This window comes from Diplotaxodon limnothrissa, linkage group LG11 (genome assembly GCF_057381915.1).
Source record: "Diplotaxodon limnothrissa isolate DT_005_m linkage group LG11, D_limnothrissa_male_GT1.1, whole genome shotgun sequence".
Lineage (NCBI taxonomy): Eukaryota > Metazoa > Chordata > Actinopteri > Cichliformes > Cichlidae > Diplotaxodon > Diplotaxodon limnothrissa.
The window spans coordinates 21,676,625-21,702,526 of record NC_140606.1 but is presented as its reverse complement, the minus strand read 5'-3'; the positions used below and the strand labels follow the sequence as shown (position 1 = coordinate 21,702,526).

At 42.2% G+C, this 25,902-nt stretch overlaps 2 protein-coding genes across 3 annotated transcripts in view; both read left to right on the top strand.

The window, feature by feature from the left end:
- Positions 1 to 19,973, top strand: ago1 (argonaute RISC component 1). Its single transcript, XM_085366356.1, has 19 exons — positions 1 to 61; positions 4,331 to 4,517; positions 7,845 to 7,965; positions 8,879 to 9,060; positions 9,637 to 9,773; positions 10,109 to 10,247; positions 11,254 to 11,358; positions 12,055 to 12,202; positions 13,021 to 13,140; positions 13,253 to 13,375; positions 14,048 to 14,181; positions 14,425 to 14,609; positions 14,798 to 14,957; positions 15,210 to 15,300; positions 17,413 to 17,607; positions 17,696 to 17,830; positions 17,925 to 18,026; positions 18,174 to 18,373; positions 18,870 to 19,973. The coding sequence occupies exons 1-19, from the start codon at positions 37 to 39 to the stop codon at positions 18,976 to 18,978; spliced, it is 2,598 nt and encodes an 865-aa protein (XP_085222482.1). The 5' UTR covers positions 1 to 36; the 3' UTR covers positions 18,979 to 19,973.
- Positions 19,974 to 21,861: 1,888 nt separating this feature from the next.
- ago3a (argonaute RISC catalytic component 3a) overlaps positions 21,862 to 25,902 on the top strand; it is a 37,635-nt gene continuing 33,594 nt past the window's right edge. For both annotated transcript variants that reach the window (XM_085366355.1, XM_085366354.1), the window contains exon 1: positions 21,862 to 22,652. In XM_085366355.1, the coding sequence (XP_085222481.1) occupies positions 22,634 to 22,652 (19 nt within the window). In that variant the 5' untranslated portion in view covers positions 21,862 to 22,633. The remainder of the gene's footprint in view (positions 22,653 to 25,902) is intronic.

The following is a 25,902-nucleotide window of genomic DNA, read 5'->3' as shown; positions in this document are numbered from 1 at the left end:
CTAGCTAGCTTGTACCCGCGCGGCTAAGTGAATGGGATGGAGCCGGGACCGTCTGGCGCTGGTAGGTTTATTTTTACTTAAGTGGTTTTAAATGCAACCAATCCGGGTCTATACTGCGGGCCAAACTGCAGCTGATAAAACTAGACACTGTAGCTTGGCCTTAGCATCGGGGGGGGGGGATGTACGAGGATGCTTGGTGTCAAGCCTCTCTGTTGCATCGAACGTTTAGAGAAGAGAGGGTGTGAGATGGAGAGGAGCTGTCTTGCTGTCTGCATGCACTGCACTCCATAGAAAGCGTTATTATTTGTCCAGATTTATAGCTGCAAATGAGCCTTTTTGGAGTCTGACAATATCCACAGCCATGCGCGGGGGCAGGGAGGTCGTGGGAATCTTGGTGAGGAGGGACGAGGTGAAGCCCGCCTTCAAGCAGCAGCAGCAGCTGGCTGCACCCGCACGCCCCACGGAACAGACCAGCCTCCCTTTCACTGACAGGTTACGTTTGCTAATATAGTTAAGGTTGTCAAGAGAGAGTTTAGCACAGTGTCCTTAAATGCACACATTAACGACAACCTCGGGCCTACCATCTGCAGCGATAACTGAATTATTTATCTATGTGAAATAAGAAGGAGGGAAAAAGGCTTATCTCCTCTTCCTGTTCGAGATGACATAATCTGCGTTTAGACTGAGAGAAGCATGCAGAGCATTATATTTATGTGTTGCGGTTTGATTCTGTATCTGCAGACAGTGCCAGTCAGATCAGAGATGGGCTTCATTTGGTAGTTTTCTTGTTTGATACTGAGGTGTGGAGACCTGCAATTAAAGCACTCACTGGACTTGACTTTATGCCCAGGTCTAAAGTCTGTTTACTGTGGAACGTCTTGAGTGCCCGGCATTAATAATGCAACCATGCCATGAATGTCTTAAATTTGTTGAAGGCATGGCTTTTATAAAGACTTGTATTTTTAATTGATGCAAAATGTTTTGACATGAACTCGTTAACGATCCCTGAATCCTCTTTGGATATCTTCAGGCTTGTGTTTATGCAAAGCAGGCCCTGATGGTAAAATCACGTCATCATTTCAGATCCTGAACCTTGAAATTAGTTGAATAGGCCTGTTTTAATTTCTTAGGATGCGGGGGGGCTCTCTAGAGGCCCCTTATTTCAACGTCTCCTTTTGTGTTTCAAGTGTGATGATTCAGTTTTCTATTTTGAAAGATTTTTCTGGTTACATTTGGCTCACTGTCAACAGCCAAATACTTGGAGACACACAACTGATTTGGCCAACACAAGTGATGCCTAAATGAATCTTTCTTGTAATTTGTGTACTTGGCTTATAATTTAGCTTATAAGCCAGTATCTTGTATTTTTGGAGCCTAATTGTTCTCTAGTTTTTTAACTTTTTTTGTGTGTATTTGTATAGCATCACCAGCCACACATCTTTGCCATTACCAGCAAACTTAATGTGGAGTTGTTTAAAAAGTTCACATTGAGATCCTTTATTTGTTTTATTTGTTGTCCCGCAAAGGAAGCCAAAACGAAACACACAACAACAACGTGTTATCCCAGGTATGACTTTAAAATAGTCATTCCCATGTGACTTGATGTTATTGCGTATTACGTCATTGTAAAGGATTCAAGTAGCGAGTGTCTTCATGTTGTGATGCAGCGCCAAAGCTCCGCTTTAAGTCTTACCGCCCGGGAAAGACTGCTATTGTGTTGGGATATGTGAGAGGGCTGGCTCCGCTTCTCACCATCTGCCTTCACTGGCACGAGGGCGAAGTGTGTGTCATTGTGTGCGCGTGCGCAACAATCAAAACATGGTATAGACACTCACGCATTCACACGCGTACATGCTTTCTTGCACATAAAGTACGTGCGGGCACCACATGTCTGGTGTCTGTGTTTACAGTGCTTGTCAGATGTGTTTTAGGGACTTGTGATTCTACACTTTGATATTCATATGAACACACACACACACACACACACGGATAGGTGACAGATTAAAGGAAAAACCAGAATACTTGACCCCCTACACTGAGGATATTACGTGGTACAGTTGTGCTGCTGGCATGGTTTGTGAGACATTGAAAATCAATATTGATTTCTTCTAAGATATCATCTTAATCTGTTAATCACTGTCTTGACGACAGTGATCTCTTCCAGGATGACAGTACCTACCTTCCGTAGAGCACAAGGGCTCACTGGATAGTTTAGTGTAAAACTGATGTGAATCATATCCTGAGATTTTTACTTGCAGTCACCAGATCTCACTGAACCCCAAATTGAACACCTACGTCAGACCTGTGTTTGAAGTGTTAGACATTGCTCCACCACAATCATTAAAGGGAATATATTTTGAATGAAAGACGTCTAATCCCTTCACTAATCTTGTTAAACCAATCCAGTGATGTATAAAAGTTCTGATGGTCTAAGATACAATGATTTTTACTTTAATCTGTCATATACCCGCTAAGAAGAGAAAACAGTGTTTTATGGCCATTACTCTTCCGATTCGTTTAGCATGTTCTGAATAGTGAACATGTGATGGAGTGGCTATTTAAAGCAGAGCTTTTCCAGTTGAGGATGCCGACGCCTTGCCATGATGTGGGAACATGCTCAGTTCAGGACCACAAAGGCCAAGGTCTCTTCAGCATGACCACAGCAGCACCCTGCCTCTTCTCATCTCCTCCAACAGCCATACACATACACGGGTCCCCTGATATCCATGACAATACTGTGTTGCCTTGGTGTCTCCATGGTGAGGCTGGGAATGTACAGGGGGGCCCCCTGTGTTTGTGTGTATGAGTGTGTTCATCGTAGCAAGGGCGCTCCCTCTGTCGTACACCCGTGAATTTGTGTCTGCGAGATGGAGGCGCAGGGCAGCTGGGGTCTTTGTTTTGGTGAAGGAGGGCTGTTCTCTGGGGACCCAGAGGTTAAGGCAGTGGGCCCCTCTCAGGCAGGAGTCACAGCAAGCACCCAGTTTAGGACCCCCTCTATGTTAGACCTCCTGACTTGATGAGACTTTAACTTTGAAACTAGTATGGGCATAATGTATACTGTTAAAAAGACTGCTTCAGGCCTAGAATATACAAGCTGGAGCTAAACTTAACCAACTCGAAAGGAAACTGGACATGTGAAGTGTCTCTTGCACACAGGCAGTAGTTTTATTTTGAAAGTAAAACCCACGACCATTAAGATGCTGGGTGTATTGGTTCAAATCTTACTATAAGTGCAGTGCCCTCCTGGGTAGTGTGTAACTGATGTTAATAAATGTGATCTATGTGTGTAGTAGATGTAGTGAGTGAAGAACAGACAGACATGCTTATAGAAATTTCTTTTATTCTCTTATTATAGAAGAAGAAGCAGATAAAATATGCAAATAGAAAACTGGAAGCTAAGAATAATTGACATTTTTCACTATTTTTTTTTCTTGCAGAATGTCTAAAATCATTGATTCTCAAAATAGCTGCTGTTTATTTCCCCCTTGCTACACTAATCATTTTAGTCACATAATTAATCTCTTTTTCCCCCAATTTAGTACTTTTATTAAATGATATGCATATAGCATCAAATGTGTGTTCACAGGGATGCTTCTGAAAAATTTAGACGAACCCAAACCCCCAAAATACAGATTTTTACAATACAGAATTCAGCTAAAAAAAATCTTAAACATAAAGAAGCTGGATGACTCTGATCCATCTAATTGATTATCATAGTTCATAATTTGCATGGTAACCATGTGATCAGAACACGTGATTTCGTGATAACTGGTGAACAGCAAAATTAAATTAAAATTAATCATATTTTCTTTTACTTAAGGAAATATTTACTAATTTATTCATGTTTTTCTCCCTTTCTCCCTATTCCCTTTTCTCTTAACCCCCCCACCCACACCCCATATATGACCTCATGTGGCTGCTCTTACTGTTGTTAATGTTCGATCACACCTTGCTGTACATACTTCTGTGTCTCTTTCTTTGCTGCCCCCAAATGCACAATCTGCCTTTTAATATCTTCCTTGTTTATTTTTTTTAACTATCTTCCCTCTACCGGCCTTCCTGTCCCTGCGAGTGACTCTTGTGGTGTTCTCCTTTCCCCTGCCTACGCTTCCTTCCTGGCTCATGCCCTCCTTGCCCTGTCCTCTGCTGTTCACCACTGCTTCCTTTGCCACCCCCTCACAACCGTTGATTCTTTGCTTTACCTTTGGTTTTTTCCTGTGTGTTGCTTTGTATTTGTGCACTTTTCCAACTTCAAACCCTTTTTGCTCTGAACCACATTTTTCCCTGTTACCTGTCTTTGTCTGTGGCTGCCTATGTTGTATCTGTCCAGTGCCCATGGGGGTCTTCCCCCCACCCCTGCAGCAGGTGTTCCATGCCCCTCGCCGGCCAGGCATGGGTACCGTGGGCAAGCCCATCAGGCTGCTGGCCAACTACTTCGAAGTGGAGATCCCAAAGATGGATGTCTATCACTATGAGGTGGACATTAAGCCTGACAAGTGCCCACGACGAGTCAACAGGTAACATATTTCAGTCACAATATTTCTCTGCATTTCTTTTCTTTGATGTCTCACATTAATGGAAAAGATCAGCACTTGTCAGTTCTCATTTGTTATAAGCAAATAACAAAGTTACTAATTTGTAACAGTGGGTTTGCATTGAAGAAGTCATCAAGTAGCTGAATTGCCTCCTGTGTGGTAATTGGATAATGAAAGCCCAACAGCCACCAACCAGTAATGTGTGTGTTGTCTTTGAAGAGGCAGCGATAACAGCTACTTGAAGCATGAAAAATGTATTTCTTTGCAACATCTATTTACGATGATTAATTTGGGGTTCTTGTATTGGAAAAATAATAAAGTGTTGCCAAAGCAATGCTCTTTTAATTTTAACATCACCTTATGTGAGAAAAATCAGTATGGAGTTGTGGTGCATATAGCATATAGTGCATAGCGATCTCTGCTTTTTATACCATCCTCAGATGGTGTCATCTGTCTGACTTTGTGCTGGCTGTCAACAAGATGGGATTGACCTTCACTTTCCACAGTTGTCTTATATGTGGAGTCATACATCAGGGGCTGGTTTAAAGCCTCAATCAAATATATGGCTGTAAATGCCAACAATTTCTAGACTGAAAAACAAATTCACTCCATTGTTACATCAGCCTCTAAAGAGGTCACCTGTGGAGTACTAAGCTACTTGTGATCAGAAAGTAACAAACATAACATCAAACCAACTAAATAAAAGCAAAGCCCAACTGCACTGACTTGACAAAGGGAAACTTGTATGCTGACTGATTATACCAGCTTAGAGAACAGGGACGTTGGGACATTGCACGTTCCAGGTTGCACTTCCTGTATTTAGGAGTGCTGAAGTCACAGGTATGTTTGATTTAACACCAGGTGCCTTTCCTACCATAACCCCAAAGGGGAAATCAACATAGCTTCAACAAAGTCTAAATAAACAGAAGTTATGCAAAATCAAAGATTGTGTCATCATTTATCTGTTTGTATTTCAATGCATATCACATGTAAAATATGTTGTCCAAGTACTGGTGCGTGAATTCATGTGGCTTCACATGCAGCCATCACACACCCACTCTATAAAAGGTTTTCTGTGTTAAACTGTGACAGCATTGTTGTTGTTGTTTTCAGAGGTGTGTTGAACTTTGAACTAGAATGGTTGTGTGGCAGACTTCACCAAGTCATCTCTACACTCGTGCCTTTCATCTTGTCTAGTTAGTATAGTGCTTTATGATCACTGTTAGCATTTAAAATGAATGATAGAATTAGGAGAAGTTTGAGTGAAGCATTTCAGCAACATAAAGACAGGAAAAGGGAGTAAAGTTCAGTGCTAGAAGCTTCATAAAAAGGACTTTCACTTTCTCCTACCAATGATGAATACATGGATTACTAGACTTCCTGGGTTGTGCATGCAAGTCTGCATTACAGAAATGCAAGGTACAGAGAGCTTGAAAATGCCCATTTGTACATGTAACTAGCACCTTTCACAGCAACAATAAAGCTTTGTAGTAGTTTCAAGAAATCATGGGAGGACTGGCAGATAAGCAGAAGCTACAGGGATAAACCAATTGTTCCCATCTCCAATCAGATAGAGCTGTTCTTCCACTTTTTATAGTCGGATGAATCATCAACATTTATATGAAAACTGGCACCTCTAGCATTACCAGTCAGCAGGTATATGATGGGGGAAAAAAAACCCCGTCCAATCCAATTTTTGGCTCCTAAGAGAATTGTGATTCTCTATAAACTCTGCAGCCGTCTTCTGCTAGGTCTTTACCTTGTTCCTCAAAGAGAGGAGATATGACCTACACAAAAAATAAATATACATAAGAACAAATAGTTAAATATGTAGCCTTCTAAGTTGACCAAAAAAAATTAATGACCCGGATAAGGAAGAGTGGTTGACTTGTCAGGGCGATAAACGTACACAGGTGAGCAATCAACCCAGGTGTTACCCATGGGTCTCAGCGAGCCACTGCACAGATCCCAGCAACTACAAAATAAAAGAAAATGATTTTGGTAAAGGTTCGAGTTATTTGGTACTAACTCAGTTTATGAAGTTCACTATTTAGCGGTGACTTACTTATGTTGTCAGACTGGAAACACTCCACATGCAGGAGTCTTTCCTGGGTTGTGAAGCTAAACGCCTCTGCAGGGTAACACTAACCACTGAGTCACCATGTTTTCCTCATAATAAGCCTCCATCTATCTGACTGAGAAAAAAATATTTTTGCAACTCTCCTTTTAAGGCCTCCATCCCTTTAAGCCACCTTTCTTTTGATTGGCAGGCCCCTTGCAGCAGGTGGGTGGGGCTTCTTTGATCACAGCCACAGCTGTGTGCCGGACATGACCATATTAAGATATCCCCTCTCACTGATGTCACACGGTGCCCAGACTAGAAAAAACCCCCACTGAATTGAATATTTAGAGCAGCCTCAAATCTTTGCTTTTGACTCATAATTACATACACCAAATGTATTATTTGAAACTTTAGCCACGATTAATATGATCAGCCACTACACTAACAATACATATGACAGAAAAATAAGAAAAAGCATCAAAGGTTCACCTAAGTACAGTCTCATACATATGAATTAATTTTGTATGTCTCCTAATAGGAACTTTGGTGATCTCAAACCTAAAATACATTGATAGTTTTTACTTCTGTCTGCTAAAACATAATAGTACCCTCATAAAATGTTTGATTACACAAATGAAATTTTGTTAAAATCCTCAGCACAGGCTGTCTGCGGAACCCGGAAAGAGAGCCCTTGAGCTTTGTTGTCCTTCAATTTAACAAGGTCATGGCCATAAACAGAAATAAATGAAGCAAATTGGTATTTTTTTTTATTAGTGGTAGATCCTCAGAAAATCCAAACTCTAAATGAGGATCCCTGAGCACTGAGTGTTCTAGTACCATCTCCTCTGATATTAAGAGAGGATCTTTTAGAATCAGAAGGAAATGGAGCTCAAACACAAAGGGTCCAAGAAGGCATGCAAGGGTCAAGCCCTTCGACCTTTCCTTTTAGAAAGACCTCCTCATCCCCCACACTTGAGTGAAGGTCAAGGCACCATGCATTCAAAGATAGCTCCCCCACCACCACCTGCACCCATGCTCTTTGTCCTTGCTTCTCCCCCTGTGACCACCAGATATTGAACTCACCAGCTGTATCCTGCCTACTCTATATCAATATCTCAATAACTGCACCTCCTCGTGACAAAAGCAGCATCCTGATGAGGGAAGAGGTTTAACTGGCAGAGGGGGATTTGCTCTGGCTTTATTGCACATTAATCTCATGTCATGTTTGCATGTGTTGCTGCTTACAGAGAGGTGGTGGAGTACATGGTGCAGCACTTCAAGCCCCAGCTCTTTGGTGACAGGAAGCCGGTGTACGATGGCAAGAAGAACATCTACACAGTGCTAGCACTTCCTATTGGGAGTGAGAAGGTAAATGTTTGGAGTGTTTTTTTGTGTTACACAGTCACTCAGTGAAGTCTCTCCTAAGCCCTGTTCAGCTGTGATATATTGAGTTTTTTAACAGGAAAGCAAATATTTGAATGACGGTAAAAAGATGCCGTGGTAAAGCAGGATAGGTTGTCCACTAATAGCAGGGTTAGTGGTTCGATTCCTCCTCATCTGTCCGTGGGCATGACCCTGGCTTGATTACCTGAGAGGTTAAAAGTTTCTATAAAACAGCAAAGCATTTAATATGTGTGTATTTGTTGTAATTAGTCATGTTATTTTCTATACTTAAAGGATCTATTTGATTAGGAAATGTGCTTGGTTGCCTTAAGTAAATGAATTAGAAGATATCTGATGTGTAAAGAATAGGGTCAGATCACCTGACTGCCCCTGACGGGCAATTAGAAAAACATCTTTCCAAAAGCATCTCTGGGTCTCGTCTGTGGTAATAAGACAGGAAGTCACTGCTCCTTCCCCAAACATAGTCCAGCATTTTTTTCACTCACTTTTTAACACTGTAATGTGTTATTTAGAGAAATTTAGGATTTTGCACTTCTGGATACAGACAGCCCAGCTACCAAACTGCTTTGTATATTTTTATACTTTCCATACAGGTGTGAGGAATTGTGTCTCCAGCTATTGCCTAGAAAGTAAACTTACATACAACATACAACATACAGTCACACCTACAGGTATGGAGACATGCAAAAACTATGCAAAGAAATGTAAACCATACAAGCGCAGGGTTAGTGAAATGTCAGCTTCCAATAATATATTCTGCAGTACCTGAAAAGGGCTACAGTTTACTGCAGAGCTTGAGGATTTCATTTTGTTGCTACAGGTGTGTCTTTATTTCATTTGTTCTTTACCTTTTGCTCTCTCTCTCTCTCTCTCTCAGGTAGATTTTGAGGTGACGATTCCTGGCGAGGGAAAGGATCGAATCTTCAAGGTGTCCATCCGTTGGCTGGCCAAGGTGTCATGGCGCCTGCTGCAGGAGACTCTAGTCAGTGGCCGACTGCAGGTCCCCCTTGACTCAGTTCAAGCCCTGGATGTGGCCATGCGTCACCTGGCCTCTATGAGGTCGAGTATATCAAAGTTTCTCTTATAGGTTCATAACAACACACACCAGTATTTACAGTCTGTCAAACAGTCTGTTCACACAGATAATCAGCTATTTCTAAGAGTTTTGTGCATCCTGAAAACATTTAGTAAAATTACAGGGGTTTTTTCACATTATTTTTTTGTGATATTCTAACTTTACAGCTTAGCGGTGCTTACTGAGTCCTTCCCTCCACAAGCATCAGATCATCATCGCTCCAGGCATCAGAATTACTAAATAAAAGACATGTGTTAGTTGACACCTGTGTGAAAGTGTCCACTGAACAATGCTAAGCAAAGTAATAATGATAACTGGCTTGAAGACTTAACCTGAAAGTGCTCAAAAGGAAGTCATGAAGCCACAGATATTAGATCAGAGATATAGTATCCAAAGAAAAATAGCCTTTTTCCTTAAACCTCTTGTTTGGGTGTTGCAAGTTTTCTGCTTTTCTTGAGGTGACCTGTTCTGAAACATCCACATCATTAGACATGAACTCATGCTGCGGTCGTGCCCTGAATCAGAACATTGATTTCCACCTCTTCACCCCTTCTGATTAGGTACACACCAGTGGGCCGATCATTTTTCTCCCCACCTGAAGGATACTACCACCCACTTGGTGGGGGAAGGGAAGTTTGGTTTGGCTTCCACCAATCAGTGCGTCCCGCCATGTGGAAGATGATGCTTAACATTGATGGTGAGTCACTGAACACAGGCTCACCAGAGTGTGTAGTCAGCCAGTGATCTCAGTGGGTTTTACCGACATTGTGTGACTAGGCAGAAACATGGAGGGTGGGGGGGTGGGGGGGTATTTTGAAAAGAAAAACTTGTTCTGTGAGAAAAGATGAGCCATGAGTATCTTACAAAAGTTAAGTTATAAATTTACACTGCTGCTTTTGTTTCTATGGCTGTTTGTAACACTCATTTAGCTGTGAAGAAAAAGTGGCAGTCTTCTGAAAGTTACAGATTTTAATAAGAACCTGTTTTTTGGTACTTTCTTCTGACTTATTTCTGCTCTCTGTCTCCCTCTAGTGTCTGCCACGGCTTTCTACAAAGCCCAGCCTGTAATTGAGTTCATGTGTGAGGTTTTGGACATTCGCAACATTGATGAGCAACCCAAAACCCTCACTGACTCACAAAGGGTCCGCTTCACCAAGGAAATTAAAGGTGGGCTACTGAAAAGTGTGGAAGTACCTTCCGAAGAAATAATGAAAGTAAATGGTAAATGGCCTGTATTTGAATAGCGCTTTTACTAGTCCCTAAAGACCCCAAAGCGCTTTACACATCCAGTCACCCACCCATTCACACACACATTCACACTCTAGAAAGTACTTTGATACTTCTATGCATTTGAAGTATAGACTTGCTGAATACACACAAGCAGATGGGTACACTGTGGTCATACAGAGATGGACATGGTCAGTAAAATGTTCAAGGAGACTAAATTTAGCACAATTTAGTACTAAAGGACCAAATTGTGCTAAAATATTCCCCACACCATTACACCAGCCTGAATCGTTGATAAAGGCAGGATAGATCCATGTTTACATGTTGTTTATGTCAAATCAGAATTTGACATCTATCTAAATGTTGCTGACAATGTTGTTAAAGCTCATTAGACGAGGCAATGTTTTTGCAGTCTTCTATTGTCTGTCCAATGTTGGTGACCCTGTATGAACTGTCGCCTCGTTTTCCTGTTCTTAACTGACAGGAGTAGCTAAGAACAAGAAACCAGGCCCATCTACTATATCAGCCCATTACAGGCCATCTGCTTCATGCTTTGACATTCAAAGATGCTCTTCTGTGTATCTTGGTTGTCTTCCTCTTCTTCTTCCAACCTCCATCTCACCAACCCTCTGAATGTCCTCCTTCCCTGCAGCTCCATCTTCAACACTCTTGTCTCAGTAAATCCATCCCTCTTCTGCACATGTCCAAGCCATCTCAGTCTTTCCTCTCAGCCTTTTTTCATCAAACTGCTTAACATGAGCTGTCCTTCTGATGTACTCATTTGTAATTCTATCATTCCTGGTCACTCCCAGATAAAATCTTAACATCTGCCACCTTCGGCTCGGCCTCCTATCTTTGTTGGCAGTGCCACCATCTCCAAGCAATTCATCACAGCAGGTCACACATTAAGCTCTTCCTTTCCGACACTTTTATTTAATATTTGTGTTGCCCCGCTTACTGTCGGCAGGCCTGAAGGTGGAGGTGACCCATTGTGGCCAAATGAAAAGAAAGTATCGTGTATGCAATGTTACCAGACGTCCTGCCAGCCACCAAACGTAAGACTTTGCTTTTGTTTTTGGCATAAAAAATACACAAATTTATTTCCCAACTTGACAGCGTCTTGCTATTTTATTTTATCCTATTAGAGTAATACATTAGAAAATATTAGGTATTCATCCTTATATTGATGTCACTGGAAGAAAGTACTTTTGCTTAATTTTGCTGAAGTTGTACAAATGCAGCAATCACATGTTGGACCAATCACCAAAATTTGTCCTTGCTTGTTTGGAAAGCAATTAAAACGGTTCTAGAGGAGCTAAATTAATCTTAGTTCTTTAGCTTAAATGTAGGTAAATGTTCCTTCCAGGTTTACAGAAGGTTCTTGTTCATCTGTAAAGTTCCTATTGTAGAAATGCTCTATGATAATGGTAAAAAAGTCCCTCCTTATGCATAAACATGTATTTCTAGTATTTCGTTGAAACATTTTTTTAATGCTGAAATAATGATTTTTAATCATGTTTGAAAGAGGAGTGTTTTTCTTTAGAATAAGAAAAACCTGCTATTCTTTCCTCTGTTTATTATGAACGTAATCAAGTAGCTTAAATGGGAAATCTCTTACTGTTTTTGACAGTGAGTGCACCTTTTCAGGTTTGGTCAGAAATAACAGACAGAAACAGACAAAACCTGCAAATGAAGAGCAATCGGGTGATGACACTGACATGATGCTCATGTTCTCATTTTTTCTGTACCAGGTTTCCCCTTCAGCTTGAAAGCGGGCAGACAGTAGAATGTACAGTGGCTCAGTACTTCAAGCAGAAGTACAACTTGCAGCTCAAATACCCCCACCTACCCTGTCTACAGGTGGGGCAGGAGCAGAAACACACCTACCTGCCTCTGGAGGTGAGGAAGTGTTCAGTGATGTTTCAACTATGATGCCAAAAGTTTACCATTTAAAGTAGAGGATGACCAGAATATCGGTTTATCAACACTAGCTCATCATGTCTCTGTCTGTATTTGTGTGTATTAATAACTGGTATTCCTCCAAAACTTTTTTATTGGGGTTTTTAATAGAATCCCAACAAACTGCCCACGTGTACATATGTAAAGAATATTGGCAAATACATCAATATCAGAATACATGTTATGTTTATGTACTCAAAAATCTGCCGACATACCTTCATTTAACCTTCAAGTGACTGAGTGGGATCATCTTTGAGTCTTGAAATAGATGTGTGTTTTTTACTATTAATGTGGGCTTGATTTTATTGTAATTTTGCACTTCTAATCAATAAAATGTCACATTTGGCAATAGACCACGGCTAGTTCTGCTGAAGTAGTAAGATTTACTGCTGCAGAGGCCTTGAGGCATTTACTTAATGCCCAGAGTAGCAAGGCAAACAGGTCATGGGTCATTAATGGACACGAGCTCCTTTTTGTATAACAATGGTATCTGTCTTCGATAAAGAAAACAGTAGATGGATCATAAACGCAACTGGAGACATAAAAAAGTGTTACTGTATAAAATGTAAAGCTTTCACATTACGTTAAATGGCCTATCATTTTAGGCCCTTAAATAGCTTGGCCGTCTGAGGTGTATCGATATATATATCGACATAGAGGGTATTAAAAGATAACACAACCATGCACACAGACTAAAAACCTTCTTTCATTGGGACAGCCAATGTTTACACATTAATGACTGAATGTATTCATTCCAGGTGTGTAATATTGTAGCCGGTCAACGATGCATCAAGAAACTGACAGATAATCAGACCTCAACTATGATTAAAGCCACAGCTCGCTCCGCACCGGACAGGCAAGAAGAGATCAGCAGACTGGTGAGTTGCAGAGGGAAGTGTTTGATGGAGGCCGTGCATCATTTTGAAATGACTGATTTATAGTACAAGGTGGAGACGGTGAGATATAATACAAGTCCTTTACTCTCTACAGATGAAGAATGCCAACTTCAACCTGGACCCGTACATTCAGGAGTTTGGGATCAAGGTGAAGGATGACATGGCCGAGGTGATGGGCAGAGTATTGCCAGCCCCTATTCTGCAGTACGGAGGACGGGTAAGGCACGGTTCATTCGTCAACCTGAACATATCGACTTTTATGTTGTCAAGAATGCAGCCATTTAGTTGTGTGTGTTTCACACAGAGCAGAGTGTTGACAGATTAAAAGACAAGTTTGAAAGCTTGACTCCTTTGGTGAGGGCATGTGGTGGCTCTTTTGTGATCTCTGTGTGATTTGCTTATATGGTTTGGATGAAGGGTTTACTGCAAATCAATACAAAGAGTGATCGCTTTTATCCTATAAAGAGGCGCAGATTAGAGTGATCTCTTTGATGATTATAGGGTAGATGGGTAGAGCACAAGGAGTGATTGAATTATTTGATGTTTATTAGTCTATGTGGATCATATCCCATTTCCCAACTGAATACCGATGCAGGATTTTGAGAATTTCTGAGACAGGGCTTTCCACTTTTGGAAGAATAGTATCCTTTATCTCCAGTCATGCTTCAAGTGGCGCTCACACAGGAAGAGACTCGTTTTGACATGTCGATCACAGACTGAGGAAAATGAGTGAATTTCTGTAACTGACTGTTAGTTTGTTAGTAGACACACTAAGCTCTTGACCTTGGAAACTCTGTTTTTGCTTTAATTTGTCATCTCTCTGTACTTTTGCTATAAATGTGACCTGATTTGGCTTAAACTGTCTCTCCCGGTCCTTTCTTTTTTACAGAACCGTGCCATAGCTACACCCAACCAGGGAGTGTGGGACATGAGAGGGAAGCAGTTTTATAATGGCATTGAGATCAAAGTGTGGGCTATTGCCTGCTTTGCCCCCCAGAAACAGTGCAGAGAAGAGGTGCTCAAGTAAGTACTAATGAGCACAAGCAGATGATTTTGTCGAAGGGGAGAGGGATTAAATAATTTCTGCTCATGGCTGTTTCTTTCATAAGGTTAGTTATTTTTAAATGAGCTTTTGCACAGAAGAAAAACAATCCTTCTCTTATGTTGTTTATTCCTCCTATATGTAATATCCCAAAGACAGAAAATAATAAGTTAAAAACGTTATCTCGGAGATGCTTTATACGCTCATCTGTTTGTTCATTTCAGGAACTTCACAGACCAGCTTCGTAAAATCTCAAAGGATGCTGGGATGCCAATTCAGGGCCAGCCATGCTTCTGTAAATATGCCCAGGGAGCGGACAGCGTGGAGCCCATGTTCAGACACCTGAAAAACACATACTCTGGACTTCAGCTCATCATCGTCATCCTGCCAGGAAAAACTCCTGTCTATGGTAACTTGTATTTGATACATGTGGTTTGCCATAATTTTCTCAAAACAAATGAAATACTGTTGCTCAAAGTAGTCAAAAAACTCCTGAAGCATTTGGTCAAATGGGAGTATTAAAAAGCTCCCAATAAACTAGAATCATGTTTTGTTTTTGTTTTGTCGTGTGAGTAATTTCCAAACTTTTTCCTTTAGCGGAGGTAAAGCGTGTGGGTGACACCCTCCTCGGCATGGCCACGCAATGTGTCCAGGTTAAGAATGTGGTGAAGACGTCGCCGCAGACTCTGTCCAACCTCTGCCTCAAAATCAATGTGAAGCTGGGAGGGATCAACAATATCCTGGTGCCTCACCAACGGTGAGCTTCTGTTTGACCCGTTTTTAATTAGTTGCACATATTTATAGTATCTTGAGTTAGGTGATGAGTGATGCTGACACATAGGTGTAAAGCGCTGACAGTGGTAGTAGACTTGAGTTTTCTATCAAAATCCTGCTGGATGACATGGTGATCGTTTGAATACGTTTCAGTAATATGACTCACCAACAGCAGCCCTTCACTGCCTTTATGAGTCTGTGTAATTTGCATCACCTCCTCCATTTGCTGTCTCAGGTCAGCAGTGTTTCAGCAGCCGGTTATCTTCCTGGGAGCAGATGTCACACACCCCCCGGCTGGAGATGGCAAGAAGCCCTCCATTACTGCTGTAAGTCTCGGAGATTACGCCTTCATAAACGACACTAGATGATTTTAAATACAATCTCAGGAAAAGGAAGGGAATGTGCAACCACGGTGTGTCACAAAGCCTGGCCACTTTTCAAATCTAGGCGTGCAGGTTAAACCCATGGGTGGGCAATACTGGTGTGCTTTTGGCTCTGGTAACTTGTGAACAGCCTTTTTCATTGTTACTGGCTAAAGTTGCTTACTTGATGAAAAGACATTTGAGTTATTTAAAAATGTGAATAAGTATAATGAAGCACTAGTTTTTGTTTGGAGAAAAAATAGACTTTCTAATTAAGCCGATAAGAAATGTTCTAGGTTTAAACTATAGCATTGGTTGTCATTTGGTGTAGATGTAGCAACAAGTCAAAGTCATACACAGAATTAATTGGCATTAATTAACACTATATACCTGCATTTAAGGACAAAGACCTTTAGATAACAAATGGATTTATACTTGGTCTTTATTATTCTTAAAGCCACTGGTTACCTTGTACCATATATATTGACTGTACAGTAGTTGCTAAGTACTCTAGTAGCTAAAAGTCATAAAAAAATGTAAAAATGTTTCTCTGGGATGTGATGGCAATCCAGCTGCTTTGTTGGCTTCGACACTCCTTTTTTTTAGGCAAATCAAAAATAGCAAGGGCATGTAAATAATGCAAATGACCCCGAGATGCCACAGGGAAAAAAAAAAACGCACGTTTGTGGTTGCTTGGTGACAGTGGGACTCGATGGCCACTGTGCTCATTAATGCTGGTAAGAGAAGAATACCTCAACATTAGGTAGTAGGTTCAGAATAGAAGAGCTTAAAGCTAACTAGTTTTTACATCATTGGACAAAAGAAAATCTGTAATAACATTTCACTATATTGTAATTTAATTTGAGGAGCCCTTCTGAGGTTTTGTTTTGTGGCTTTAGTAAAGTCAAGTCTTTTCAGGCACATGTTCTCACGGTTTGTGGGTTGAAAAAAAGTTTTTATTGAAACAATATGCAACAGCAGCGGGCTTCGAGGTACTTTTTCTCATGTTTGCTCGATGTGTCAGAAGTGTAACTCAGTCAGCGGGGATTTGCAATGTTAAAAAAGGAAGTCCAGATGGTGCATCAGCTGCCATAGGTGCAATGCTTAGGTAACAAAACTAGGTGTTTAAAGTAACCCTATTTTTCTATAATGAGCGATGTGAGTGCTATAAAGTGGTGTAATGAAATAAGCGTGCACATGCTCTGTTCTCAAATTTCATTTTTTATTTTCTGGATTTCAGCCGACTGCTGTTTTTGATCTTTAACAGATGAACACTTTGAGATGGCTGTGACACAAACAGGCTTATTCAGTTATGTTTTGGCTGTTTGATAGGGCTATGGTGATGCAGGGTTTCATTCAATGGTTCTCTCATAGTACCGTTTGCTTCAAACTCCACCTGTATGCACAGCCCATTTCATCAAAAGCACATAGCGCCGATATGACGCTTTGTTTGGACTTTGACGCACAGCACACGAGGCCGAGTGAAGAGAAAAAAGGAGGAGTGCGAGAGGAATTAGTGAGGTATAAAGGGAAACAAATGGCTCATCACTGACTCACATTCAAAAGGAAATGACGTCAGCTCTCGTCCGCCCTTGACCTCAGCTCGCCTATGGTTGGCTGTGTTGTTGCCTAGCAATTATGACGAATAACTGAGTCACGAGGACAGGAGAGGAAAGCAGGTCTGCGTTAACAGTACGAGCTGAGAAGAAAACTGGTGAGAAATGGTCATTGTGGTATCGTGTAAGGATTTGAGGGAAGGAAAATAAAAGGTTGACGTTGAGCCTCGCACACTTCCCAGCTGCAGCCTTTAGGGGATGCTAATGCTCAAATATGCACACGACAAAAAATGACTCATGTCTGTGAATCAATACTTCAACTACTGCACAGATTTTCATAAAGTAAAAAGTCATGAAGAATGTTCAGTGACAAAAGGTGTATTTATTTGAGAGATGACTTTAGTCAAGGGGCTCAATAACCTAATGCTCGTTTGTTGCAAGTCATATTAAGAGTGAAATCAGTGATCCACACAGTATCATGTTAAATTCCTTTTTCAATGTTTCCTGCTCCCTCTAATAGGTGGTAGGCAGTATGGATGCCCATCCCAGCAGATACTGTGCCACAGTGCGCGTCCAGAGACCCAGGCAGGAAATCATTGAAGATTTATCTTACATGGTGCGCGAACTGCTGATTCAGTTCTACAAGTCGACCCGCTTCAAGCCCACCAGGATCATTTTCTACAGAGACGGTGTTCCTGAGGGACAGTTGCCTCAGGTAGGTGGGACGTTGCGATCTTAATGACACAATGCCACCAAAATCCATTTTAACATGTTTTAATCTGAGTGCTAACTGTTACACACAGATTCTCCACTACGAGCTGCTGGCCATCAGAGATGCGTGCATAAAGTTGGAAAAGGACTATCAGCCTGGTATCACCTACATCGTGGTGCAGAAACGTCACCACACACGCCTCTTCTGTGCTGATAAATCTGAAAGGGTAAACTTTCTTTGTTTTCCCTTCAGTTTTTCTGTTTCCGACTAAGTTTTCATACTTGCTTACCTGTTTTTTTCCTTGTGTTATCTTTGGACAGATTGGGAAGAGTGGGAACATTCCTGCAGGGACTACAGTGGACACCAGCATCACTCATCCCTTCGAGTTTGACTTCTACCTGTGTAGTCATGCAGGAATACAGGTATTTATAATAGATATTTTATTGTTCCATAGAAATCTCTATTATAATATAATAAGAACAAATCTGTTTGACTTCTTTTAACCTTGCAGTTATTTTACACAAAAAAATTATTGTTATTTTAATTGCCCTTTTCTCCTCGGTCCTCAGGGTACCAGCCGGCCGTCTCATTATTACGTCTTATGGGACGACAATCGCTTCACAGCTGATGAGTTGCAGATTCTAACCTACCAGTTGTGCCACACTTACGTGCGCTGTACCCGCTCAGTCTCCATCCCTGCCCCAGCCTACTATGCTCGTCTCGTGGCCTTCCGTGCCCGCTACCATCTGGTAGACAAAGAACATGACAGGTCAGTGTGGCTACGAAAGATAGACTACGCATGTCTTTATTCTTGGTTGGTTGATGTTTGTTGGGGGGTTGGTAAGCTTGCTCCCTCTGTGGCCTCAGTAAGCACTTTCTTGACTTTCACAGTTGGTAGTTTCAGGTCAAACTGAAGTTAATTTTGTAAATTATGGCCATTCTTAGAGGCAGAATTAACGATTATCCAGGGTGTGTGCACTGGCTAATGATTTGTCAATCACAAGTCATTCACAGTCAAGTCCATCCCTCCCTAGTCATGCTCAGTTTCAAAACACCAAGATAACAGGACTTCGCTAACCAGTGATTGACATCACAGTTTTTACATACATCTTTTATACTGTCTACAGTTTGTCACTGACAACTCCTACGACCAGCAGCAAGTGGGGCTGTTGGTCTGCTGCTGCTGCCAATTTTATTCTTATCAAGACATGAAATGTGTAACTCATCTTTGCTCGCTCTCTCATCACCCTCTTGTCTCTCTGCAGTGGAGAGGGCAGCCATGTGTCCGGTCAGAGTAACGGTCGGGATCCCCAGGCGTTGGCTAAGGCTGTTCAGATTCATCATGACACTCTGAGGACCATGTACTTCGCCTGAGCGTCACCAACCATCGCCGCCATCGTTCCCTCCCACCTCATTTCTACCTGAGTGGGCAAACGGCCCACCGGCACCACCTCATCCCCATCCCTTACTCCCTACAATTGCCCACTACACATACTTCACAGCAATCAGTCACTCAAATCCAAGAAACACAAATCCCCTCTCCTGTAAAACACAGGTAGACTCTGCAGCCTCATGCACTCAAAAGGTTATGAATATTACTGTTATTTTTACTTTACCGGGACTATTGATCTTTTTAAGTTGAATTTTTAAATCATGGGTATTATGTAATTGTATTGTATGCTACCTTCACACTCCTATGTATGTAAGTATGCAATACGGATGGGAGAAAAATAGAAAACTAGGCGATAAAAAGGAGAAAAGAAATCCTAAAAACTTTTTTAACTGCCACCACGATGCTGCCTCTACCCATCCAAATGCCGGATGCCAGTATTGCAAGCCCCTTGTTAGATGGGATCCTCATTAGAGGTGGTACTGGGCACGCACACTTACATGTATCATTTTAATGTTATCATGAACTACATTCATGTTTTTTAATGTTTTTGAAAACTGTTTTTTTTAAACAGCCTTGAGGAGTCCGGGGTATGGTACATTAGCACTTAGTGTTAGCATGTAGGTGCCACCAGTCCTGCACATAAAGAGTTTGTTAGTACATGCGAGGCTAGCCCTCTGGTCTTTATATTATAGCAGACAAAGAAAGAGCAGGTGTAGCATATTGTAGATCCAGGACAGGAGTCCTGCCACACACTCTGTCCTGGTTGGCCAGTCCCTTAGAGATTTCGCCTTTAGAGGCAAGTTTAGCGTAACAGTAGAGGGACCATTTGCATAGTGTGTATCTAATATACTTGCACCCCATGCACCTAAACCAGCATTGTTAACCAGCCAAAAGTGATGCCACCCTATGGAAAGGGGGCACTCAAACAGGAAGATAATCTTTTATTTCTCTATACATCGCTCTTTTAGAATTTACGAGGCACTTTTTAAACTTTACTTTTATTTTATTTTACTTCAAAATGGTGAAACTAGCCTTTGGCGAGACTTTACACTCTACATTTGAACGTTTCACACCCACACTTGCGTAGCTTTCAGAACAAAGGCAATAGGCAAGGTCAACACTATTCTGTAGAGTTAAAAGCAGGCAAATATAGTCTATGATCACTTAAGTGCTGCAAAGCTGAAGTCGCCTTCAGCAACTGACCTTGCTCCGATCCGTCTGCACATTCCAACGTGTATCAGTGGAAATGGCGCCAAGCGGCGCGCTCCACGCATCCACCCGTGCTTTTCTTTGCCTAACTGTACCAACCTATCCTGCGCCTGTCCCGCTTTTACACAGAGCTCTTCCCCTCTGCAGGCATTTACAACAGAAGCACACACATGCCTGCGCTCTCAGTCTCCTTCTCAGCATGCAGAGACATAGCTGATCAAATGCACTTGTTCCCCCCATTCCCACGTTAAGCCAAACTCATCAACCTTTCCGCCATCACCTTTTATCCTTGCCGTCTGTTCTCACTCGTCGCATAACACACCTGCAGCATCCCCTGCCCCAATCCCCTATGTTGTGTTAGCCAATCCCTATTGGTGCTCTGTGTGCGTGGGCAGCACAGTTAGGGGATTGCTACATTTGACAGGGTGGGCCTCTATCACGACTATTTAACATGCCCTGCCTTTACATCTAGTCACTTTCTGGATTTATGGAAGAAAAATGCATGTAATTATTTTTTATGACTGGATATTCTGAGCCACCTTACTTTGGTTTTCTTAGAGGTAGGAGCCTCGCGCTCACCACTGCCTGTCAGTCGTTTTGCCTCGATTGTGTAATGGTTATAAAGACTGCTTTTTTCCTTTGTCATTATTATTATGAATATTGTGACTAGTGTCAGAGTGTATCCTCAAGAGGGCACTGTGGAGACGGTCCCAAAATTCCACCTCAGTTGCCCTTTAAGCGCCTCAAATCTTGTCTGATGGTCAGACCCCCTTTTGAGTCGAAAGGGATCAAAAGATAAGAGATCAGATGAGTTTGATTTTTAAATCATGTTTATGAACTTGCATAATCAAAATGCCTTTGTACACCGTTTTACTGATCCTTCATTGTGTCCACGGTGATTTGTATATATGAATATATAATATTAACCTGTTATGTATTTTGGCCCAGCAGTTGAGGGGCTTTTCACAGTCGGGGCCAGTGTTCTGCCCCTCATTCTGCGTTTTAAAAAAAAAAAGAAAGAAAGAAAGAAAGGAAAAATATCAACCTGGGGGCATTTCCCCAACACCACTGAAACCAGATGCAGTTCTTCACTCACTGAAGCCACAAAGCACCTTGCAAAGGGGGGAGACGAAATGGCAGTCACCCTGGAAATGTATCATGTGGACACGGGAGAGTCCGTTCCCCCTCCACGCAGCCTCACGGTCTGACTAAGCAATATTGAAGCCACTGATCAAGAACAGTCCTTGTCATAGCACTTCCCAATAGATTTGAATGAAAGGACGTGGAAGCATATTATTTTGGCTCTGTATGTGATAGTATGGGAACTCTGTTGGGGAGGGTTATTTTTTAAAGAAAATAAAATTGTTTTTTATTACTCTTGTTGCGTTTTTTGTTTGATTTTAGTGTGCGTTTAATACAGCTTTGTCTGAAAAGTAAGTCATGGGATTTATCAAGGCTTACTCTCATAGCATCCTGAAATCCACCTTAACTAATGATTCTTAGATATTAATGCATGGGTGGATGAAGAAAAAAATGCACCTCCTAAGTCTCAAACTGTAATTCATTCAAAAGGTGGGGTTACCTTTGGGTGAGGGCGGAGCTGGCGGTCTGACGTCTGGTGACACGGGCCCACCTCTTCCTGTCGGTGTCAGAAAGGCAACTTCACCATATTTAGCTGGCTTGCCGAAGCCTTGCAGAGTTGATCTGTCAACCAGACTGGAGATCGTGACACTTATCGGCGCATACATCGCGCTGTTGACAGCTTTACTTTTGGCAGCTGAACGCATACTACGGAGGACGACGTCGTGGGTGTACGGCCCTCGGGAGAAGGGCCCGTATCAGCAGCTGTTTTTAACGCAGGAAAAGTAGCCGTCGTCTGACAGAATTCCAACTCTCCGACAGCCTAGCTAGTCAGCTAGCTAATTAGGGTTGCTTTCCCGACATTAGCTTTGCTGTAGATACGAATTTATGACGTCTCTTTTAATGATCAGATATCGGTAGGGATTCATTTGGACTCCGTGACCCCGCTGTGATGATATCCTGACAGCTCCTCAAACCACTGTCCCCCCCCACCCCCCCCACTCGAGCCTGGCTAGTGAGTTAACTTGGCTAACTAGCAGGTTTTCACTGCCACAGCGCCGCGTTGAGCAGCCAGCAGCTTTCGCCGTGGCAGTGAAATCCGATTGGATACGTTGACCGAGTGCAAACGGCGGTTTGTGGAGACTCTGAAGACCCTCGGCCGGCGAAGTGACCGTGCCGGAGGCCCCCCCCCCCTCCTTTGACAGGACACAGAGAGACCAGGACCCTCGGCCACTCAGCGCTGCAGAGGCGGTGCACAGCCGAAGGAGACACCGGATTGAACGGAGGAAGAGTCCCAAACGTTTGACAACTGTGATCCGGGAAGTGAACCGGGCATTGACCTCATGAATGGAAATCGGAACTACAGGTAATTTATTCTGTCCTTACTGATTCGTTTGGTGCTTCACGGTAGTCGTAGGAGTCGCGTTTCCTGAGAAACGTAATATTATTAGCTAGCGTCGGTGAAATGAAACATCGGGATGTGGGGCTTTCTTCAGCCGAAGGCGTTTAACCGTAACCAGGGAGTTTTTCTTTTTGTCCGCCCTGCAGTTAATTTGCCTAAACATGCGTCACAGTTGAAATGGTTTCATTGAAAATCGCCAGTCATACCAGGCTGTATTCACAGGTTAAATACTGACCTGTCCATAACACAGCTCTGCCGGGTGATGAGGAGAGATCTCAGCGCAAACTCATCAGTCAGATGTGGGGACAGCTGCTGAAGATGAGTCTCTGCATTATAGAAGACTTCAAATCCAATGTGGCTTATGGCAGAGGGTGAACTCTGGCCTGGCCTTCCACCCCCCGGTCTTGGTCAACAACTGACCCCAAACTGACCTCGGCATATTTTAGGAGCGGCATCCTCTTCCTGCATCTACGATCTAAAAGATGTGCTTTGTCATGCCCCATATTTGTGTATACTAAAACATTTTTAACCTTTCCTAATGAGGGAGTTGCCAAACTTCAGTTATGGCTGTTGAGCCAGAGATAATTGTTTTAAATTGGCCTTAAAGACTAGAAAACTGTGTTATAACACATTTTTATCTGTGACCTTATGTAACATTGCACACTTTTGAATGTCACCGGAGATGCATGCTGTCACCTGGCTGCATCCAGGCTCTTTCTCTTGGTCTTAGTGGCAGTTAAACTGTCTGAACCACCTGGCCTTTGTCTCATCTGTAACGGAAGCTTTCCACTTATGTGACCATAAACTGAATGCTAGGTACTCTTGATCAGCCACTGACACATGATACAGCAGTTGGTTCACTGCCCACCTCCTCCTCTTCAGAGGAGATCCCTCTCTGCTGCCTAATGTCTCATTATCATCTCAGCTCCTCTCAGGTGGGACACTTCCCAGCATTGCTAGTAGAAGGGACCACAAGGTGTTTTCCTAGTAACCGAGCACCTACAGTAGAGTAAAACGTGTATGCACAGTGTGCCCTTTGAACTAGAATAAACTTGGCGTGTTCTCACAGGCCAAATGACTAGCTTGTTATCTCCCAGTTAAACAGGATGTTTAATCTGCCTCTTCCCCAAAAGAAGAAAAGTTAGCCGATTTGCAATTTCATGCAGAGCATACTGCTAGCCAGCCTAACATTAAGTGCATTAAAGAGCGTGCTTCATGCTTTCACTTTGGAAAGCATTAATGCATTAATACAAACAAATAAACAGAGGTAGTTTTAATGTGCAGGTTTGAGGCTTCAGGGTATTAATATTATTGGTCTTCATACTGGTTCACAATCCCATATCACTGACGGCTGCAGTCAGCTCTGTCTGGGTGAATAATTGAAAGAGGGTCTTCCGTCAGTCAGTTAGTCAGTGGCTTGGAGAGTGGTGTGAAAATGCGAATGGATTGCCTGCTGAATTAGAAACTGACAGCGACTCTTCTCTCCAGAACTGGTCTGAGCAGCAGCTTATGTGGTAAGGAAATCATGGCTCTGGAGAGCTTAGCACCAAGGGTGTAATGAGTAGAAGGCTTTTGAGTTTTAAATAAATCAAATCCATTTTGATGTGTTAACTCCACAGCGTGTCCCCAAACACTTTCTCACTTGTTATTGAAGTAATATTACATTATGGCTGAGTTTTTAAGCCAGAACTAGTGATAATGTTCAAATCACGGGCACAGTTATATAGGACTCGTATTTAAAGTAATCTGTATTCTTTTGACACGCAGAACGCAGAGATTTGAAGGTTTCAGTGGCACTGGGGGTGTGACACATCTGAAACCGAGACATCAAACCGCAACACCAACATCTTCCCGTACTATGATATCCATGTGGAGCTGTTAATACCTAGCTCAGATGTTTCACAGATTATATTTAAAATGCATCAGTATGATGGAGGTTTTTCTTGTGTGGCGCTATACAAGAGAGCCTTTAAATAAGCGGTGGGTATTTTGGGAAATACGTTGCTTTAGTGCTGTGATTTGTTGTGCACCCTCTTGTTTGTTCTCCAGTCATCAATCTCTCACGTAACTGTTGGCACAGAAGGAAATAATCACATCAAACACATTGCTTTGCACCTAAATTTTGCTCGCAGCAAATTGAAAATAGCAGTTCAGTCTGCTTCAAATGGGATTAATATATTAAAAAACAACAACAAAATCCGCAAATATGACACCTGTCACTTCCAGCCGTCATCTTTCTTCTCATGCTTAATGCTAGATCAACTTCTATGAAGGTAGCATTAACCTGATCTCAGTAATTTCCACTGTGTTGCTGATTTTTAACAACATTATGTAGTGTGTAGTAGTATCCTAGTCAGGAGGGATGCTGAAAGAAGGAAAAAGGGTGTGGAAGAGTGAGGTGAAAGTCAAGATGAAAAGAGGAAGACCACAACGACAGCTCATGTGGTGAAAGAGGGTGAGGGGGAGATGTAGGCAGATGATCCGCTCTGGTGTCCCGTAAAGGGAACAGCTGAGAAAAAGGCTGTCCAGCTGTTTGGTCTGTTTACCTGCATTAGCCAGTGTGATCCAACTTGACGGTTCCCCAGATTTATTCTGACCCTTCTCTAGAGAAAGAAATATTAATTAATCTTATGAAGTACATGGACCGGTTGTTATATAGCCCTTTTTTCTTTTTTTTCTACTGGAGCACTCAGAACAACATACCTCATTCACCCATTCACACTCGGGATCAGGTCAGTATCTTGTCCAAGGATACTTAGGCACGCAGACTGGAGCAGCCAGGGATTGAACCACCAACCTTCCAATTAGTGGATGACTTCTCGACCTCCTGAGCTACATGCCAGAATTTGCACAGTAAACTCATCAATTTGTGGAATTCGGTGCCAGCTGCATCAGAAATTTAAAAAGCAACTCTCTGGCTATAAACTTGGAAATGTTGACGCTCTCAAATAGATCTCCAAAGCCTACGTTAGTTTCTCTGTGAGATTAAAACATTTGTTTGCAAATAAACATAACCTGCTTCTGACTGTAAAACATTTTATGAGGAAATGCAGAAAACTCTGAATCTTTCTAACCTTTGTATTATTATAAAAGTAATGGCCTTTATTGTGTAGGGGCTGATCAGGCTCAGCGGAGTGCATTAACGACGCCCATTCAGGAAAACCCCTCATATGAAGGTGTTACAGCTCGAGGAGAGCAAAATGATTAAGTCTGT